The 21,856-nt window shown below is 40.6% G+C and overlaps 2 protein-coding genes across 2 annotated transcripts in view; both read left to right on the top strand.

Annotated features, from left to right (window-relative positions):
• The first annotated feature begins 243 nt into the window (after positions 1–243).
• On the top strand, positions 244–10,186 carry TMEM35A (transmembrane protein 35A). The gene is made up of 2 exons (XM_056124154.1): positions 244–524; positions 9,314–10,186. Exons 1-2 carry the CDS (start codon positions 405–407, stop codon positions 9,704–9,706), a joined length of 513 nt encoding a protein of 170 aa, XP_055980129.1. The 5' UTR covers positions 244–404; the 3' UTR covers positions 9,707–10,186.
• A 5,012-nt stretch (positions 10,187–15,198) lies between these two features.
• The window catches only part of CENPI (centromere protein I), a 74,909-nt gene continuing 68,251 nt past the window's right edge, over positions 15,199–21,856 (top strand). The window contains exons 1-2 of the mRNA XM_056124196.1: positions 15,199–15,412; positions 16,704–16,841. Coding sequence (XP_055980171.1) covers positions 15,199–15,412; positions 16,704–16,841 — 352 coding nt within the window. The remainder of the gene's footprint in view (positions 15,413–16,703; positions 16,842–21,856) is intronic.

Genomic DNA, 21,856 nt, shown 5'->3' with positions numbered 1-21,856 from the left:
TGGAAAGTGCACCTGCTAAGAATTTTTGAAAAAAAGGTCTTCCCTCATTTCTCACTTTAGAGCTGTTCAGAAACAGAACTCTAAACGCCGTCTACATTCTCCCACTGTCCCACAATTAAAACAACTTTTCCTGCTCATTTAACTTAGATACTGGGTTTGGGGCCAGTGAGGAGCAAGGGTAGGGCATTAGGACCCAGCGATTGTTGTAGTGAGAGAGGTTGAATCTCGATCTCTCAATTTTTCTCTCTAGCTCCCTCCTCTCCCTTTGTCATTCTAGCTGCTGGCTGCCTCCGCAGCGTCCTTCTCCCTTCTCTTATCCCTCTTTCTTCTTCTGCACTATTTGCTTGCGACTCAGACAGAGTGCGCAAAGCAGAAGGATTACTTGGGACCTGCCTTGGTGACCCATGGCATCCCCCAGAACCGTAACTGTCGTGGTCCTCTCTGTGGCCCTGGGACTCTTCTTTGTTTTCATGGGAACTATCAAGTTGACCCCCAGACTCAGCAAGGATGCCTACACTGAGATGGTAAGTGAATCCGTCGAGTGATGAGGAGCGCATCCCGCAAGGGACTGCAAGTACCTCTCCCCTTCTTTCCTCTCAGCCCACAGTCCCGTACCTTTAACCCTTACCCCACCCGGACTTTCCCTTCGCACCAACAACTTTGCGGCTCTGAAGGAGCAGCTGGGCAAGAAAAATTTTGTTTGTGGTTTATGCCGGGAATAACTGTTTGGGAGCGCAAAATGCCAGTTGGGGGAGGGGTTACTAGTGAGTACCCCAAGGGCCATCCGCCAGGTAACCCAGAAGGCTGATACCTGCGCGACACCTGTCATTGGCAGGAACCCTTTCCACTTGCTTATGAGCACAAGGAAAGTCTGGGCAACCAGTCCGAAAGTCTGATTGTTTCCCATGGAGCTAAGAGTTTAGCAAACTGGAGAGTTTATTTTGGGGAGAACAAAGACGAAAAGAGCTGAGGGAGGTCGGACCTCTACAATGAGCAGTTTTAAAGGGTGGGAAAGATATTCCTCATCTCAGGTAGAGACTTCCCCCAGAAGACTGAGGCTTGCTCAGTCTCCTTGGGACAAAGCAGTACTTGCCCAAATAAAGGTCACCTAGCGCTTGCTATCTCCTCCTAATGGAGAGCTGGGTGTTTTGTTTTGTTTTATTTATTTTGTAGGCTAATCTGCCATAACAGCAAGGTCTCCCTTTTCTCTCTCAAGAAATTGTCTGTAATCCCCACCTTCCCTCCTGTTGATGCTAGAGCCAAGCCCTCTGCAGGTTTTTTCCTCTGCAGAATTGGAATCAATGAAGGTGACTGGCCAAAATATCTCTGCAACCTGGGGGCTGGGCTGCTCTTCCCATGGGTGTGAAGAGGATTTGCTCTTATGCTGTAGAGTACTAGATGTCTGGATGTTTCTAGCACTTTCTGTCTCTTGTCTCCTCTCCTCTCTTTACCTTTTCACACCTCCCCCCTCTACCCCAGCTGAAGGAACCTACTTCTCACCACCTTTGCCAGACGCTAGTTATAGGAGGTAGCACATTTCTGGGCTTTCAAGGTCAAGAAGGAAAGGAGCTTAGGGAAATATGAAGAAGGGAGAGAGGAAATAGACAAGAGAGACTCCAAGTAGGGCTGAGGCAAGGAGAAATTAATTTATACATGTTGACAAGAATCGATAGCTCTTCTGAGGGCACTGCAGACCCTTCCAGAGTACCTCAAAATGAGTTGTAAATGGATGGAGATGGCAAATTTTAGTTGCTTAGAAAATGTTTTTGGAAGCTCTGATTACTGTTTCAGGGTTTGAGCTGGTGTTTTCCATGTCTCTCACACCACAGAATAACCCTGGGGTGGAGGAGGGTGGCTGGGCTTCAAGGACCAGGTTCAGTGATAAATCCTAACATGTTTCTCCTTGTCCCATTCCTCTTCCCAGACTATATGATCAGATAGAATTAAAATCGGGTCAAAATGAGTATATGAGGCAGCTTGCATTAAGGATGGGAGAGGAGGTGGGGTAGCAAAAACCACCAAAGGGTTTGAAAAGGTTAGAGGCAGAGGAACTAGATGGAGGGAAAATCCTACCAAATTTTTGTCTTGGTGACAACAGTTTTGTGTTAGATTATAAATTAATGAATGCATTTTTGCTTTTATTTTTGCATACAAAAATTTGTACATATATACATATTAAATTTTTAGATTTCTCTTTCCTTAAGGACATAGTACCTTTTTTAAAATATGTTCCCACCCCTAGAGCCTGTGCAGTTGCATTAGAAGCCCCCAAGCTACACCCTAAGTAGTGTTAGACTCTGCAGGCAATCCAACTAAGATGGAGTCACTGGGAAGCTTCCTACCAGCTAGGTCGCAGAATATAGGAAGGACTAGCCAAAGTGGGATTATAGTAGGCTTCTTCCTAGGGAATAAACTGTCTACTGCAGTCCAGTTAAAGACAGATGAAACAAATAGAAATATTTCATGTCATACAAAGGGACATATTTAAATAGTGAAATCTGGATAGCAGCCCAGTCCCCACTCTGTGTGTGTGTGTGTGTGTGTGTGTGTGTGTGTGTGTAGCACAATTTTATGCTTCTGTGGTCAGGGGTAGCAAGAAGAAATGGAAGAACTCTTATCTAGCTAGGAGGCAGACTACGCAGTAGTATGTAGCTTCAGAAGAATTTCAGACTGCCCTTTTCCTGGGTCTTCTCTATTTAGCACTGGAATAATGCTGGAGATCTGGCAGGGACCACTGCCAAGGGCCTAGGCTGGTCCAGCTTAATTTTTAAACTCAGCAAATGGGGAAAATTTAATTCTAGTACAAATAATGGATGGGTGAATGAATGAGTCATTATAGAATTGTCTTGTCTGGTTACCACTCTTCAGATTTTTCTGATGAGCTCATGCTTATACAGTTCAGCAGCCATTTCTTGTGTCTCAGAAGGGGATTACGGCCTTTCAGGACCCCTACCTCAGTTGGGATGACTAATTGCCTGGGATTTTCTTTTCCATTTAGAAACGATTTCTTTGCATTGATAGTGTTTGTCACGTATTGACTACAGAGGTTTTCCTTATATGATACCAAAGTGCTGTTGCTATCATTGTTTTAAGATAATTTGTTCTTTAAAGCATCTGTGAAGTTGATTCATTTCAGTTTTGTTCTTATTTTGCAATGGATAAACTGAAGCAGTGCAAGTTTATTAAAAACTTAACCAAAATTGTAGAATGAGTTTTTGTTGGAACAGAGATTTTAAAAAACCAAGTCCGTGACTCAATACTTTTAGCAGAGGAGATAATATTATTACAATTGCTTTGGGGATGGTGTCAGAACAACTGAATCTTGATAAAATCTAGTATATTCTTGTGCTTTCTTAGTTGTATAAGTTAAACTGCTTCTATTCAGTTTGTGAGATTTCATTTTACTTTGAAACCAATATTTCAAACTTAGATTTCTTTTTTTACTTTTCTATCAATTATTTTTTCTAAAACCAATATTTTTATACACAGAAACTTTCCCTTCCATGGGAAATCCCTATGGTTTATACCAAAAAAGCAAACAAATAATTATGAAATTCTTTCTTCTCTCTACTAGAGAATCCAGGAAAGGTTAACAGAAAGACTACAGGCTTTGAGTCATGTGTTGATTTGGGTTAGAGTTTGCCATTTTCAGTGTCTCAGTTTTTTCCAACTGTAAAGTGTAGATAACAGCACCTGCCTTATAGGTTGCTGTAAATATTAACACATAAAAGTTGTAGGTACAATGTTTGTGTAGTGTCAGTGAGGTGATGACAATTGATTCTGTTTTACACAATGATTCCATGACTCATTTGAATGGTAATTTGAAGGCATTGAAATCAGGCATTTCAACAGTGCAGTGCTATTTTCATGTGCCCTGGTGAAGAGACACAAAAACCTCCACACTTGTGCTGGGTAATGCCTAGTGGATCCCATGCAGGAACAGAATTTTGGTCACAATGTTGTTATAGAGTACTCTAGATCCCCACGTGAATTTAACATGATGTCCTACTCTCTTGCCTAAATGTATTCATTAACTCACTAGAAATTTGGAGACAGCACTAATATATTCTGTTCAGCAGTTTCCTATGCAGTGACAGGGAACATATGTATGGTTGATTTGCATACTTCTGGTATCCAGTTCATGTAAGCAGTGACTCCAGCCTGTAAGCACAAGCAGCACATAGGCAATTCATTATAATAGCTAACCAAGGAATTTTGGCCCTGCATATGATAGGGACGGTATTTCTTTGCATTACTTCATAGAATATGTCAATTTGACTGATTTATTTATCTATATTAAATAGCCTCCTTTTTTGTGTAACCCTCAGAAAGCACTCCAGATATTGGGTAGTTTACTCACTGTCCACAGGTCATTTTAATGTTTCAAAATCACTGCTATTAATTACTTACCAGCACATGCTAAGTAATTCATTGATGTTTAGACTGCCCTCTAAGGTAACTGCAGAGAGAAAACTGATTTATCCCAGAGAGGAAACTGATACAAAAGCATAATTGGTTAGCTCACATAGCTAGTCATCTCAACTTAACATACATTGGAGCTTATACAAGAAAGCTTGTAATTTCTCAGTGGTCAACATTTGTATTTGTTTCAGAGGGGCATTTCCTTGACAGAAATCAGTGTAATAATGGTATAGGTGTCCAATTTGGTAAGTGGAACCAGGTTTTCCAGCTTTCTCTTTAGGTAAGCAGTGGAATGAAGAAATGCTTAAAGGGTGTTTATTCGGGTGGGTATTTGAAAATGAACATCTGATTGTGGTTTTTTTATTCAAGAAATGATCTATGATTGATATGTAATTTTAATGTACAAAATTAAGAAAATTATACACGATTTAGTAAATTTTGCAACAATTATGTATGCTTTATCAACAAGAACAACAATCAGGTGAAACTTTCAGCCGAAATATTTTTTATTGGTGCCTCTTCTGCTTTCATGTAATTTTTCTCTATGTTTTTATTGAACAGTCATAACTATAACATACACATTGACACAGGTACATGGGGAATTTTCAGGACACTATTGTGAAATCAGCACCCATGTTTTATAAAACAGAACGTGGTCATCACTCCAGAAACTGTCCTCATGAGTTCTTCCAATTACTATCTCCCCAAATATAATTCTTTTTTAAAAAGTGCACAGGGATAATGGGATTTATTTATTTATTTATTTATTTATTTGCTTTTTGGGGTCACACCCGGCAATGCACAGGGGTTACTCCTGGCTCTGCGTTCAGGAATTACCCCCTGGCGGTGCTCAGGGGACCATATGGGATGCTGGGAATCAAACCCAGGTCGGCCGCGTGCCAGGCAAACGCCATACCCGCTGTGCTATTGCTCCAGCCCCCCAAATATAATTCTTATTTTGTTGTAGTTTTCCCCCCACACCAAGGTGCTCAGGGTTTACTCCAAGCTCTGCTGTCTGACAGGGTTTGGGATTCCATATGCAATGCCAGGGATCGAACCACATTTAGCCATGTGCAAGGCAAGCACCCTACCCCCTGTACTATCACTCTGGCACTCCAAGAATATTTTTTCCTTGACTTCTCACAATGTAAGTTAGCTTTCCCTGGTTTTGTATTTTATATAAATTAAATTATATATTAACCAAATAATTTTTGGATCAAATTGGCATAAATACAGAATTCATACATGAAACGAACTACTTTCCATCCATTTCCAGATTGTGTTTGTACCTGGCTTAGGTCAGTTATTTATTGTAATGAAATTAGTATTATTAGACAGTCTTGAGCTGCTTTAGTTTAAAATAATATTCTATGAGATCATGGGCCCTGAGGTGTTGTGAAGAAAGAAATGACAAGAAATAAAACGTTATATGACTAAAGAAAACTCCCTATGCTTTTGACTCATTTATGAATCATATCTCCTTATACTGTAAGATAGAACCTGTTTGAATCATTGTTACTACCATTAAAACAATTATTGAGGCTTGCTAATTAACTTGTAATTGTGTGGTTTATTAATGATAAAATGTATTTGGTGATATGATTCTTTGACTAAATATTCAAAGAGTTCATTTAGTTTACAAGAGAGGAAACTGAGGAACAATAAAATGCTTAGTAATTTTCTCCACGCAATTTAGAGGTAAAGCTAAAATTGAAATTTTGCTTTAGAACCACAGCCTAGGGGCTAGAGGGATACCCAAAGGGCTGAACACATACTTTGCCTGTGGGAGAACAGAGCTAGGCATGGTCACAGATGTCCAGATGTGCACCCCCCATTCTGCCACACACACACACACACACACACAAACACACACAAAATAGAAGTACAGCCTAAGAGTATTGCTGGATAATTGACTCTGCTGAAGGAATTTTAAATATTTGACTAGCCTTCTCTTCCATGCTTTCATCCCTGTGTGGAAATTATGGTTATAGTGCCTGGGTCACTGAAATGGAAAAGAAGCATCAACATGAATTATAAGTGTCTTTTTTGAGAGTGTGTCAGTCAACTCTCTTTATTATTACTATCAGCACAATTAGTCTTTAGAGATCTAGTTATCATAGATTCAATGTTTTTAAAAATGAGGCCAAACATTAATGTAGTGGCAATAGCAGGATTTAAAATTTTTTTGATGTCTTACCTTATTCTATAGGGAAAAGAATAAAAGGCATCCTATTAATGACAAACCCCATCCAAGCTTAATCCCATCTCTAACAAATGAAACATTACCTGTATTGGATCCTAAAGAAAAGAATGCTGTTTGTACCTACTCAGCTTTGAACTAAGGATTTGATGAAAAGTTTAATTCATAATCCAAGTTCCTCTTGAGAAAAGGAAGAGGTAACAGCTATACAAAATTATTTACATCTGTAGTTTAAGAGGTTAGGTAAAAAATGAAAACAGTGTGGGGCTGAAGAGATACCCCAGCAGGTAAGGCACTTGCCTTGCACTCAGACCATGCATGTGAGTTTGATCCCCAGCACTGCCAGGTGTGGTCCTAAAACAAACAAACAAACAAACAAAAAGTAATATGGAATTACACCAAATGGAGAGAAAAAGAAGATTCACAATTTTAAAATTTTAATTGCGGTAACCTGTTTCCAATAGTGTTACCATTTATGTTTTTGTTGTACAAACCTATTATATCTCCATCACCACTGAAATGCCGAAGATCTGTCAATACTGTCCTTATGGCACTTCTAGTCTTCCCCCGGTGTTTTTTTCTCTCATTGCCTGTTAATCTCAGTTCTGTAGTCAAAGTCCAAGGATTTGTTATTATTTAATACTTTCCATTAATTTTCTTGACTTATTTCTTTGCACACCATATCACTTTGACTTATTTTACTGAACAAGATACCCCCTAGTTCTGTTCACATTACAACAAATGACAAGATTTTGTCTTTTCTTGCAGCGGAATGGTACTTCATTGTGTATACAACATTCCACTGTGTATACAACTTACTTATCCTCTAATCTGTCACTGGGCATTTGACTTGCTTCTATATATTGGCTATTGTAACTAGTGATACGATGAACACAGGTGTGCACATATATTTTAGAATTAATGTTTTCTGTTGTTTGGATAGGTGACAAGGAGTGAAATTTCTGGACACGTGGACACTCTGTTGTTAATTTGTTGAGTGATCTCAATACTGTTTTCCACAGAAGCTGAACCAGAGGAAAGTTATGCCAACAATAAATGAGGATACCCTTTTCAGCACATCCCTGCCAACACTGGTTGTTTCCAGTTTGTTTTTATTTTTCAATGGATGCCATTTCCACTGATGTGAAGGGATAATGCATTGTCTTTTATTAGCAATTTCCTGTTGCTCAGTTATAATAAACACTTCATACACTTATTGGCCATTTGTACATACCTTTGTGATTCTTAATTCATAGGATACTCAATTCTTAGAGCCTCTTGGGAGACTTCGTATTACTAATTAGAGAGTATTTACTTGAAAAGGTTAAAGAATCCTCTTGGGTCTAGATTTTATTTTACTACTGTCACCCTGCTACCTTCATCAGAGCACAGAGAAAAACAGTACATGTGGTACCTAAATTAATGTGAGGGGAAACAGGCAGGATTCTCCCCAACCACCAAGGGTGCCCTGACCCATGGACATGTTCTGTTCCAGGTGGATCTGTTCAGTTTAGCCCAGGATTTTATTCTGTGTACTGTTTAACCTCTCCCTTAATTTTCTCTTGGAAAATCTCCGAATAACACAAGAGAAGAAGAACAGCAAATACTAATATTTTCTTATGTACCTAGGATCAGGGCAATGACTAGGGTGAAGTAATTTTTAATAAAGGCAGGATTTAATGGGGCAAGGATGAGAAATAGGTGACTAAGGCAGAGTCATGCACACGCAGAGTCAGACACAGCCTTTACTTAAATTTTTGCTATCGTATTGGTCACAGATATTACAGTCCTTGACCAATGCGTGTTTTGGATGCCCTTTAAAATTTTTTATCCTTGGGCTAGAGAGATTGCTCAACAGATTGGAGTGTTTTCATATGAAACTCTGCACACAGGAGGCACAGGTTTGATCCTCAGCACCTCATGGTCCCCCAAGCACTGCTATAAGCCTCCAAGTAACCATCTAACACCAGACTAGGAATAGCCTCTGAACACATCAAGTTATAGCCCACCCCCACCCCACCTCCCACCCCCTGCCAAAAAATTTCCTACCAAAAGTGAACCACTACTTAAACTTTGTGACCAAGGCAAATAGCACCACTCACTTCATCTTAGTCTTTGTTTTGCTCAGGAAAATGAGGGAAAGAGATATCAAATAATTTTCCCATAAGTGCCCAGATAGAAAGTGTCAGAGATGGAAATTGGAGTCGTCTGTTTGAATCCAGACCCAACATTTTTTCACAAAACTTCTGTCTCTTAACTGTTCTTTTAATTACTTGTTGTTTTTAAAACTGTTCTAAAAGAGAATTATCTCCTGTTAATCTGTGAAATAAAGGTGCATTCATTTCTCCAGAAGTCATAGAAATGACCTAATATATGTTCTAAACTTACATAGAGCATATGAAGACTATTCTAAGTACCAGATATTTCAAGAAGTCAAGTTGATTTGCTGCCTAGTTCGTTTTTGTTTCTTTGCTTGCTTTTGAAAATGCATTGCAGTACTCAGGGCTTACTCTTGGCTCTGTGTTCAGGAGTGACTCCTGGTAGTGCCTGGAGAACACAGTAAAAAAATGGGACATCCTTGCCTAGTTTGATAAGACAATAGTGGAAAAGCAGAACCTCGCTTTTGTTTTGTTCATTCTCATGCAAAAGTCATGGTTAATTATATGATTTCCTTATATTATTTCACTCTAGAAACGTGCTTACAAGAGCTATGTTAGAGCTCTTCCTGTGCTAAGGAAGATGGGAATCAACTCCATTCTCCTCCGCAAAACCTTCGGTACCCTTGAAGTGGCCTGTGGCATCGTCATGACCCTTGTGCCTGGGCGTCCCAAAGACGTGGCCAACTTCATCCTACTCTTGCTGGTGTTGGCTATGCTCTTCTTCCATCAGCTGGTCGGTGATCCTTTCAAGCGCTATGCCCATGCCCTGGTGTTTGGAATCCTGCTTACCTGTCGCCTGATGATTGCTCGTAAACCTGAAGAACCACCTTCGGAGAGGAAGCCCCCACAGGGGAAAGCTGGCAAAGCTGAGGATCAGCCCGACTTGTATGAGAAGGCCCCCCAGGGAAAAATGAAGTTGTCATAGTAATGCAGAAGTGCAAAGAAAGTGCGAAAAGTGGACCCTCCAGACAGTTGCCTCTATGATATCCAGGAAGATGTCAGTGTGTATTTTTCAATTGATGTATTTATCTTGGGGGAAAAGGGAAAATGTAACTTGCAAGTTAATGGCACTTTGGCTTGTGTATACCTATACTCTGAAATGACCATCTCACTTACACCTACACATGCACCAACTTTAATCACTTTGGAGCAACTCGCATCTTGCTGCATGTACATGTATATGGCTAACTATTGAAGTGTTTTTGTAAGATGGACTCCAGCAAGGATGTGATTCTGAGATTATACATGGGAAAATGTATTTATTGTATGTGTGTTTGTGCCCATGTTCACATAACACACATGCACATGTGGAGTGAAAGGCTCTGATTTGAACTAATTCTGCATAGATATCCTTCCCTTCCTTAGCAAAGGCAGAATAAAATAAATGTTCTGTAAAGAGAATCTTCTTCCTTCTGGAATAAAGCAAGTAATATATTCATGTAGGGTGAAGAAGTCATTCAACAGATTAGGCTGAAAACTAAAACATACCACTTTAGAAAACAGTTCCTTCAGTTGATATCCTAAATTACATATAAAATGGATTAGACTCAAATTTAACAGTTGTTTGAATTTTAAAAATTTTACAGTGAATTAAAAAAACAAACAATAGCTATTATAATTACCTATTGATTGCATAGATGATCTAGATGATCTGTGTAATCAATAGATGACATAATTTTTCAAGTGGTGAAATGGGAAGTTTCACTTTGCCTTTGTCCAAACCCAACCTACTAAGATTTGGCAATTGTTTCACTTTTGAGGTTGAGGGAGTAGGTATTAATCTGATAGAAATCTGTGAATCAAACTCTATTTCTCTTAAATTATCTAAAATTTGGCAGAGGAGTTATAGTCAGTGTTTTCTTCACAAACAGATTCACTACTCCTAATTTACTGTTACTGAACTTTATTAATCTAAGCAAAGAAACAAGATACCCCCAGGGTTGTCTCCTCTACACTTATTTTTTTCTTGTGGATGGAGTTTAAGTGAGGGAAGGACATTTGAGATGGGTCCGTTGGATTGAGCAGTATGGAAATTGCTTTCTTCATTGCATACTGCTTTTTCTTCTTGTTAGATATGCTTTACCGGTTTTAACGTTATTGTGTCAGGGATGGGGAAAAGGGTGGGGGGGTTAAATGTGTGTGGGGAGTACAAATTATTGTATTTTCTTCAATGTCATTGTTGTTAACTGATATTTGCTGTGTTATTTATGTCATTCTTTCAAAATAAAGATTTTTGAAATTTGGAGGAAACCACACAAATAATGAAAATTTGGAAGCAAGAGGACATATTGAGGGATTCAGACTCTTTCTGAGTAGCTAAAAGGGAAGAAAGACAAGGAAGGGATATGACCACTTAATGTAGTAATGAGGCTACTGATTTCTAGCATTACTAAAGTTCACTCACACTTCTGGGATGCCAACACATATGACAGAAAAAAGCCATGGAATTAGGATCTCAGTGCAATTTCCAGAGTTTGGGAGCTCTTCATTAGGTAATACCAAAGGAAGGTGGGAAAATAACTTCAGAAAACATTGCAGGCATATTAAGCAAAGGTGAAGCTTAATCTCAGTACATAGATCTATCTCCAAAGTGGTGCAAGTTCCATGTCACACAATTTGTCACATTAGGCAAGTCACTTCACCACTAATTACAGTTTCATCATTTATCAAAAAGGGTGCTATATAGGAAGCTCAATAGCCAATACGGCGCTATTGGGAAGGACGAGTAAGGAGAGGCTGCTAAAATCTCAGGGCTGGGAGAAACGAAGGCATTACTGGAGCCTGCGTGAGCAAATTGATGAACAACAGGATGACAGTGATAGTGATCAAAAAGGGTAGATGAAGATTAAAAATCCTCTGCAATGTACATTTGAATTCATGAAATAATTAAAAGTACAAAAAGACATTTTGATTTTAATAAAGAGCAGTTATCATAGAAAGTATGCAGCACTCAATTATCAAGTTAAAGTAATCTAAAAATCACATAGGATATAGGATATAACATTCTGCTGGAATATTTCCCAATGGCATTAACTTAGATTGTCCATTTATCCTTCACATTGCAAAGCTTTCACCTACAGTTTTGCCATTTTCATATTTTAAAGTTATAACCTCGAAAAATTAGTGAGAGCTGTTAAGTTTGTATCTTTTCTCTCTGATCTCTGTTCTAGTAATTGATTAAAGTAGGAACTAAGTAAAGCTCAGATCTCAGACTAAGCCCTTGCCAATGTTTTAGCATACTGAACTTACTTGCCTTTTCAAAAAATAATCACTCAGCAACCCCCTGGAAATGGACTTTCTTTGTTTAAGCAAACAAATAGAAAGCTCCCCTCCCCCTATTGCACTGTGGGCTCCTATCTCCTCCTCCACCAATATTTCCTGCGGGCTCCCTCCATCTTTGAGAAACACTGTTACAGCCACCAAGTTAAGGTCCGTGGATTCCTTCAAAGTTAGGCATCTAAACATAATGCTTGGTCGGCTATCTGCAAGCCATCACATCTGTCTGAGGACGCGTTTCTAGGAAAGTGCAAGTTCTGAGGGGCGCTTCTCGATAAAAAATAGGGCTGAGCCCAGTACTCAGAGCTGTCGCTTCCTTATCTGCGCTGGGAGAAAGTGAAAGCTTCAGACTGCGTCAGTCTTTGGCCCCTCTTGGGAGAGGCAGCTATCACCGAGAAGTTTGCAGTTCACCATTTTTCTACGAAGTCCTGACACGTGGAACCAATCCGCGTCCAAGGATCGCTGTAACTGATTCAATCCAAAAATCGAGACGCTAATTGTCCCGCTTTCTGCACTCCGACGGAAGGGAGCCCTGGTAGAGTCAGAGGAAGCCTGCCCAATCAGAAGGTTCCAACAACAATGGTCCACGGGGCGGGGCGGTGGAGCCCGGCGGCTCCCGGGGTTTAGCGTCAGCGCGCGCGCGCTCCCGGCGCCCGTAGGTGTAACCCAACCAATTAGGCGTCAGCAGAACTCGTCGTTCCGTTAAGCCGACGGCTGGGCCTTCTGGAGGCGCATGCGCGGGGCGGAGCCCGCGTATTTGAATCGGGAAGCGCCGTTCAGACTTCGGAAACTTCGGAAACTTCGGGACCGAACCCCCTTTTTTTCGGTGAGGTACTTTTAAATACCGCGCGAAAGGTGGGGGGACCCGATGTTACAGCGGAATCACTTTTATTTCCGAGCAGGTTTGTTCTCAAGTTCTGATTGGGATCGGGTTTTTCCCCCAAGTCCGGGGATCCGCCTAACCTTCACGGCCGCCTTTGCTCGCGAGGGCTTTTTTAGAAAGGGGGATCTTGGAAAGGGTCTGGTGGTTCTGTCCGATAGGCTTAAACGCCCCTAAAGTGCCTTTCTTTTGTAGAACTACTTGAAACTTGGAACTTCGCCCTGGATTGAACGTATATTCTGATTTCCTTCTCTGACCCCAAGCCGTTACAGGCAGTTGGGATTGGGCATAACAGTCACTCTGACCGTTCTCTTAGTTTTCTCCCATTTAAAGCCAAAAACGTGAAAATTGTGCCGGGTCCTCCTATTTCCTTTTCCCTACATAAGATTTTTTTTTTCTGGGCGGGCCACTTACCTAAGGTGCTTGTTGGGGAAACCACCAGTGGAGAAATTCTGGACCCCCGAAAACAAAGGATTCCCTTCAGCCAGTTTTTTTTTTCTCACGGCCTTACGTAATTTAATTCCAAAACGTATTTCACGAAAGCAGTCATTTTCTATTTCTACAGTTGTACCTTAGGTCAAGGTTAGACTATAGTCGTTTCACTTTCAGACTTCAGCAAGACATTTTTCTCCGGTTTGTTTACATTATCTGAGCCCGTTTCCATTTCCCACACGACAGCAAAAAAGGCCTTGAAACATAAATGATGCTATTTCACCTTACTCTGGTCTGCATGTTTCCAAAGAATCTAGTTCAAGGGCTCCTGTCTGATAACATTTCCCACTATCATCTCCCTCTTCCATACCACTGTTCCATCACATTGGTGATGTTGTCGTTTCTCTGCAAGTCTTGCTCTTCCCTCTCCATTAACAATTCTTTCACAGATCTTCAAGTACTGGATTCCTTCGTGGCATTCATACACACACATCTTAGTTGAAAGGTTCCCAGAGAGGTTTTTAAGCCAGTGTGGCTTGTCATCCCCATCTCATTTCTGTCACATCCTTGTGTATTAAATTCATTGTTTATTATTTGCTTTATTTTTGTTTGGGGACCACACCCTTCAGTGCTCAGTGGTACTTCTGGCTCTGTGCTGAGGGATCACTCCTGCCAGGCTCTGGGGACCACATGGAATACTGTGGATTGAACCCAGGTGGGCCGTGTGCAAGGCAAATGCCCTACCCTCTTTACCATCGATTTGTCCCCTATTTATGTTTTTATTGACTCCCAAATTCCATCCCTATGAGCTTTATGAGAGCAGAAGGTTTGGCTGCTCTTATTTTATCCCTGGTAACTAGAACTGTGGTTGGCATATAGATGATCGCTAGGAATTATTTACTGAACATATATAATTTTATTAATAGGTGTTGTTTATGTCCTGATAATCCGTAGTGTGGCCACTTTTTTCACTTTTGAACAAAGCAGCTTAACTTAGTACTAATAGCAAAAGAGTGTACAAACAAAATAAAAGAGCTGTAAAGAAAAAATAGTAGTGGAGAAACTAATATGGAGTTCATGAGCTCAATTTGGTTTTGGAATTGTTTATATGGCAGGCATTTTAAGAAAATTTGCTATCTTGTTTTTACTGTTTTTTTTTTCTCACAAGAAAGAGAGTTCAGCTGGCGAATGTGATCTTGGATAACTTTCTCAATTCCAATTTAGGTAAAGGGTATCTGAGAAATTTTTTTCCAATAGGTTTTGTTTCCTGTTTGTTTTTTTTTATTTGTTTTGGGGGGGCCACACCTGGCAGTGCTCAGGGCTTACTCCTGGCTCTGTACCCAGGGTTCACTGGGGTGCCAGGGATCAAACCCAGGTCAGCTGCATGCAAGTTAAGCACCTTATATCTCTGTCCCTTTTTTTTAAAAAAAAATTATTAGTGAAACACCATGAGGTACAGTTGTAGACTTACAATTTTTTGTACTTGGGTTTCAGTTATACAATGATCGAGTACCCATCCCTCCACTAGTGCCCATTCTCCACCACTGATGATCCCAGTATCCCTCCCACCTCCCAATCCCCCCATCCCACCCCTCCTCTGTGGCAGGGCATTCCCTTTTGTTATTTCTCTCCTTTTGGGTGTTGTGGTTTGCAAAAGAGGCATTGTATCTCTGGGCCTTTTTAATTGAGTGTTTGTTATATGCTAGATAGTGAGTACTGAATGTTGGGAATATAGGTAAGTATGCTACCTGTCTTTGTGGAGTGAAAAGAAACTAGTTGGCTGATTAATGGTACCTTGATACTTGTTTCTGTATAGAACATATGCAGTAATGTCATTACAAAGGAAAATTAAGACGACTCGGGCACGAGACAGGACTTCACAATTTTGTTATCAGAATAATCTCTTGACCTCTAAAGTAAAAGAAGAACAAAATGACTCAAAGGACATTTCAGAACATGAACAAAGCGGATCAGATGATTCTGAACAAACTGAGGAGCAAATAGAAGAGGACTTTCAAATAGCAGTGAAATACTTTGAGAAAGGTAAGACATGATTATCTTTATGAGACTTCTGTTTCTATAAACATTCTAGATGTTTTTTTCTTAACATTTTCAAGGGAAAACATTTTTGTTCATTTACACATTTGTTTCATAGACTTTGGGTGGGGGCTTCCAACTGGTTCTCAGGATGTCTGGGGTTCACCTGGTGATTTCTTAGTCAGCCAGACCAGGGTTCAATGCAAGGGCTCGAGGAGATGCTGCTGCTCTGAGCCCTGTTGTGTGTGAGGTACCTGGACCACCCCAGTGGTGCTGAGGGTCTCCAGGGCCATACTCAGCAGTGCCTCCAGGACCTGCACTCACTGATGCTTGGGGGACCATTCCCCATCTGACCTGGAGAATTGAACCCAGGTCAGATGCATTCTAGGTATGCACTATTGAAATATTTCCTTGGCTCCTATTTAACAGGCATTTATTAAGCAGTTATTACATATTAGGATGATAGCTATTAGGTATATAACAAAGCAGAGTGTTTTTCAAACTATTGTGTATTGGTAGTACCCGAGAATCTTTTAAAAATGATGCCTGGAATCAACTCTTGGACGTTCAGATTTTATTTCCACTTGAACATCTGGATTTTTAATGGCTCTTTTGGTAATCCCAGCGTGTGGTAAAATTTGGGACTTACGGCTCTAGTACTTTTTTCCCCTATTTTTTAAATGGAAATTTCCTTGATTTCTTAACAGAGAGGCATAGGGCCCCTCTGTGGGTCCTCAGGATATTCCAAGGGCGTCACAGGTGATAAAATTGCATAAATGGGAGGCCGAGACGTGTTTAGAAGGGGAGTTAGAGATTGGCAGAATGTTGAGAAACACTGATTTATAGTGTATCAGTTGCAATTGCACAGTGTTTTACTCCCATATCTATGTAGATAGCATTGTCATGACCACCAAAAGTTTAGCTTGTGTCCACCATCATACAGTTAATTCCCTTTATCTGTTTTATCCACTCCCTCTATTCCCTTTCCTTTATAACTACCATTCTGTAGTCAGACTCTAAGATCTATTGCCCTAATATTTAAACAGTTTATGTGAAGTCCAAGTTAAGTGCTTTTAGTTAGTTTAGGGAAGAAATGCTGGGGCATTGGTTCACTTTTAATCATGATTGAGGTGCTATTAAATATTTTAGAATTCTGAAGACATTTAAGAACTTTTAGGAAGACTTTTTTACATATTTGTGTGCAAAAATATGTAAAATGTTTTAAGTATGGCAACTTGCAGTTGCCTTACTTAAGATTGAATGAATTTTGAAAACTCGTTTAATTGTGTCTTTTTAGACCCCATGGAGAATAAATGGAACAGAGACAGAATTTTGGGAAAACACTTGAAATCTCTGGAAAATATGGCTCAGAAGAATGGTTTGCCTCCAGAAGAAATGGGCATTCTATTAAATGTGGTACTCAGTGGCAAATTTGGTATGTCAAGGGTGTACATTTATCATCAATTTGTTATTAGATTTGTCTTCCTCTTACTGAATTAGATTGTTCATCGGAATTAGTCACAGTTCTTTATTTTTACGTTCTCATTAAATCAACCTAGTACGAAGATAAAAATGGACATTTCTTATGTTCAAACTGCCTTTTTGGTCAAAAGTTTCCCTGAGCACCAGAGATATAATATGGAGTTAAACTTGATTTATACACGGCCAACCCCAGTTCAATTCCTGGCACCAGATATAATTCCCTGAGCACTGCCAGGAGTGGTTTCTGAGCTCAGAACCAGGAGTAAACTCTGAGCATAGCTGGGTGTGGCCCAAAAAAACAAAAAATGACCTGTGAATATGCTTAAAATGGGTAGTTACTATATATTTTTATAAATGAAATGTGTAGACTCTTGACAACAAGTACATGAAAGTTATTTTCAGTGTTCCTCTTAAACACTGTAGATAAGTATGTAAGTGATAGGCACCTAAAGCAATCACTTGACTTATTTCATTGCCTTTAGACTCACTCTTCTATGACAAGTCCATATATATGCTGTCTCCATTCCAGTGTCCTTAAAAGAGAAGATGCCTCTTTCCATTTTCTTTTGTAAAATGTCATTATTTTTTGATAGGGGTTACACGCTGTGGTGTTGGGGAAGGGTCCCGGTGTAGGCCTAATGATTTGGTTCTGGAGTCACCAGGAATGATGACAACACTGCATGTAGCCTATGGTACTGAGAGGCTGTGCTGTACAAGGAACTGGGCTCACCTCACCTGCTAGTCATATACTATTACTTGAGCTATCTCTCCAGCCCAAGTTTCCCTTCCTTTCCTGTTCTGAGGTTATGTAGAATAGGACTCCTTAGGCTTTTTCCACTCTTGACCCCTTTTCTCTTGAGAATTCATTTTGGATTCATTTCACTGTTTATTTTATCTTACTGTTTGGTTTGGGGGCCACACCTGGTGATTCTCAGGGGTTACTCCTGGCATTGCATTCAGGAATTACTGAGGAGACCATATGGGATGCCAGGGATCAAACCTAGGTCAGCCGTCAAGTCAAGTGCTGCACCCACTGTATTATGTCTTCTTCCCCTCACAGTTGATTTTAAATTAATTTTTGTCATAGCATGCTCAGAGACCTTTGTTGCCAAATTTTTGTGACCCTTACATTCAGTTACATGACCCATGGGTAAACAACCCACACATGGTTTAAGAAGGTAGAATTAGAGAGAGAGGGAGAGAAAGAGTGAGTGAGTGAGTGAGAGAGTGAGAGAGAGAGAGAAAGAGAGAAAGAACACGTGTGTATGTATGTGTGTGTAGGGGAAAGTGAATTTTTTAAATTATCATTTTTTAAATTTTATTTTGTTTTCCCCTTACACATTATATAAACACTGCGGTATACAAAATTGTTCATAATGATTTGCTACAGGCATTCAATATTCCAACACCAATCCTATCATCGTTATACCTTCCCTCCACCATTCTCTCCAATTTTCCCAATCAACCCTAAGCCTGCCCTCATAGCAAGCCTGGTGAACTGTTTAGAAAAAGCATGTGACCAGTATTCTTTTTCACTTCAGAATAATCTTTTAGTCTCATTCAGATTCATACATGGAAGGAGTTTTGTTTTTCATTTTGATTTTGGAACAAACATGGCTGTGTTCAGGGCTTGCTCCTGTCTCTGTGCTCAGGGATCACTCCTGGTATGGCCAGAAGACCATATGGAGTGCTGGGGATGGTGCACAAGGCAAGTGCCGTGCCTGCTGTACTATCAGGCTGCACATACTTGAAGGGGATTTTAGATTTCCGAAATCTTTATAGAAGTGAGGAAAACTGAAACTCAGAATGGGCACAGAGACTTGTTGAATGTCAAATCTAAAACTAGGGAACTCAGATTTCCTAACTCTACTTTCAGTGTTTGTACTGTACACTGCTACCGAGTTTTCTACTTTTTAATAGGAAAGTTTTGAACAGCTGTTTTGTTAAAATATTTTTCTTTTCCCTTTCTTCGTTGCTATTATTGCAGTGACTGGGGTTGAACTTATGCCCAATTGTGGTGCTTGTACCCTTTGTTGTTGTGCTTGCTGATAGTAACACATCTGGTCATCACACATTTTACCACAATGGTACCAGGGACCACCTGCATAGTGCTTGCTCACAAGCTTGATGGGTGTAGCACTGTTAAGCTGAAGTGCTGGGGTGCATTCTTGTTGTAGTGCTCACTGGGATTGATATACTAGTTCATGTGCTTGCCAGGCATCATACTGCTGTCCATGTTACTCATATATTTTGTTATGGGATTCACAATCATTAGTTATGGCGGTTATACACACCTGGTTGTGGTAGTTTGAAGATTGTGAATTCATTTTTCATTGTTTTGTTTTATTTAGTGCTGGAGTGATAGCACACAGGTAGGGCGTTTGCCTTGCATGCGGCCGACATGGCCAACCCGAGTTTGATTCCTCCACCCCTCTCAGAGAGCCCACCAAGCTACTGAGAGTATGTTACCTATATGGCAAAGCCTAGCAAGCTACCCATGATGCCAAACACAGTAACAACAAGTCTCATAATGGAGACGTTACTGGGCCCGCTCGAGCAAATCAATGAACAACGGGAGGAACAGTGCTACAGTGCTACAGTGTTTTATTTAATTATTATGTTTTGGCCTTGGAACCACACCTGGTGGTGTTCACAGGACCATGTTGGATGCCAGAGATTGAATCTGGGTTGCCACATGCAAGGCCCTCCCTACTCTTCAAGACCTGAAGGTTATTTTTGCTGGTTTTTGTTTCGGTTATATTTTTTGCTTTTTGGGTCACACCTGGTGGTGTTCCAGGGTTACTCCTGGCTCTGCACTCAGGAATTACTCCTGGTGGTGCTCAGGGGACCATATTGGATGCCAGGGATTGAACCCTGGTCATCCAGGTGTAAAGCAAATGCCCTACCCACTGTACTATCACCTGGCCCCTATTTTTGCTGCTTTTTGCCAGTTCGTTTGCTTTGGTTATTTATATTCCATATATTTCCCAACTTTACTTAACGGCCACGTCAAGTTTTGTCCATGTTGTTGGAAAAGCACAATTTCATTTTTTAATGGCAGAGTAGTAATCGATTGAGCATATTTACCACAGCTTAGTTTGACTCCAAGTTTTGACTGATGTAATAGTGCTACTACAGAGGACAAATATCTTTTCAAATAGTGTTTTTGTATCCTTCAGATAATTGTCTAGGCATGATATTGCTGTATCATATTTTTTTTCATTTTAATAATTTTTTGGTTTGGTTTAGATTTGGGGACTATAACTACAATGCTTGGGGATCACTCCCTGAAGTGCTTAGGTGACCATGGTGATAGGAATAAAATCTGGGCCTTCCTTATACAAAGCATGTGCTCTAACCCTTTGAATTATCAATGTGACCTTCATTTTTTTAATTTTTAGAGAATCTTCATACTGTTTTCCATATAGGCTGTGCTAATTTAGATACTACCAACAGTGTACAAGTCTTTTCCTCCACAACCCTGCTAACACTTTTTGTTTCCAGTCTTATATTGTAGTTTTGAGGTGGTATCTCATTGTAGTTTTGGTTTGCATTTCCCTAATAATAAGTGCTATTGAGCATATTTTCATGATTCTGTCTTCAGAGAAGTGTCCATTCAGGTCTTTTGCCCATGTTTTGATTGGGCTATTTTTCCTTTGTTGTTAAGTTTGTATGCATTCTTTGTATATTTGAGATGTCAAATCCTTCTCAGGTATCACGATCACGACCATCCTGTTCATCGATTGCCTCGAGCAGGCCCCAGTAACGTCTCCTTCATCCTAGCCCTGAGATTTTAAAAAGTGCCATATTCAAGGCTCTTTCAGGATTAGGAGAATGAGACCCATCATTGTTACTGGTATTTGGCATGTTGGGTACGCCACGGGTAGTTTGCCAGACTCTGCCGTGTGGGCAGGTTACATTCAGTAGCCTGCCAGATTGTCCAAAGTAAGAATGAGATAATAAGATGTCTTCTGGGAGCTGAGTTTTATAGTCTCTGGGTCTTGGCCATTGATAGGATTACATGGCGCCAGGGGGCCAGTTGGTGGGTGTGATCCCGCCTACTGGAAGATGGAGGATCTGGGTGGAGGATGCTCAGCCCCGATCTGAGTAGGCTTGGAGATCTCAGCCCCGGGACCTGCATGCCTTTGTTCCTCTGTCAGTACCTTCATGCGTGTGGAGAGTGGTCTCAGCATGGTTGTGGCTGGTTCTGGAGGTTTTCGGCTGCCGGAACTCTGCTCGGGGCAGGGAGGGAAACTCAACCCGCCCCCCTCCACGGGGCCCCAGCGAGGACAGCCAGGCATGGGGGCAGGAGACTCTGCCTTCTCAGGTATATATCTGCAGATACCTCTTCCCAACCTGTCGTTTTTTGTTTGGTTTTGTGCACTCTTGTGGTAGATGCCCAAGACATGGAATTGCTGAATTTTATAGAACTTTAATTCTTATTTTTTTGACATCTCCAGCGATGTTTTTTATTTTATTTAATTAATTTATTTATTGCTTTTTGGGTACCACCTGGCGATACACAGAGGTTACTCCTGACTTTGCACTCAGGAATTTCTCCTGGTGGTGCTTGGGGGACCACATGGGATGCAGGGAGTTGAACCTGGGTTGGCTGTGTGCAAGGCAAACATCCTACCCTCTGTACTATTGTTCTGGTCTCACCCCTCATGCTGTTTTTAGGAAACTCCAATACTGTTTTCCACTGAAGCTGAACTAGACAATATTCCCACCAATAGTGGATGTGGGTTTCTTCCCTCCCTCACTGCCCAGCACTGATTTTTTCTGTTCAGTTTGGTGTGCCTGTCTCACTGGTGTGAGGTGATTACCTCATTGGTATTGTTGTGTTTGGTTTTGGTTTTCGGACCACACACAGCAGTGTTCAGTGATTACTCCTAGCTTTACATTCATGGATCACTCCTGGTATTTTCAGGAGTCCATATGGGGTGCCACGGCTTGAACCTGGGATGG

This window comes from Sorex fumeus, unplaced genomic scaffold (assembly GCF_029834395.1).
Source record: "Sorex fumeus unplaced genomic scaffold, SorFum_2.1 ptg000050l, whole genome shotgun sequence".
In the NCBI taxonomy this organism is placed as follows: Eukaryota; Metazoa; Chordata; class Mammalia; order Eulipotyphla; family Soricidae; genus Sorex; species Sorex fumeus.
Note: the sequence above shows the minus strand (reverse complement) of the source record. Positions and strands in the feature narration are given on the sequence as shown.

What these genes read in the sequence shown, in the direction of transcription:
- TMEM35A (XM_056124154.1), top strand. Translation starts at nt 405, where the DNA reads ATGGCATCCCCCAGAACCGTAACTGTCGTGGTCCTCTCTGTGGCCCTG. An exon ending in AGGATGCCTACACTGAGATG is followed by an intron (nt 525 to 9,313) that starts GTAAGTGAATCC and finishes ATTTCACTCTAG; the next exon opens with AAACGTGCTTACAAGAGCTA.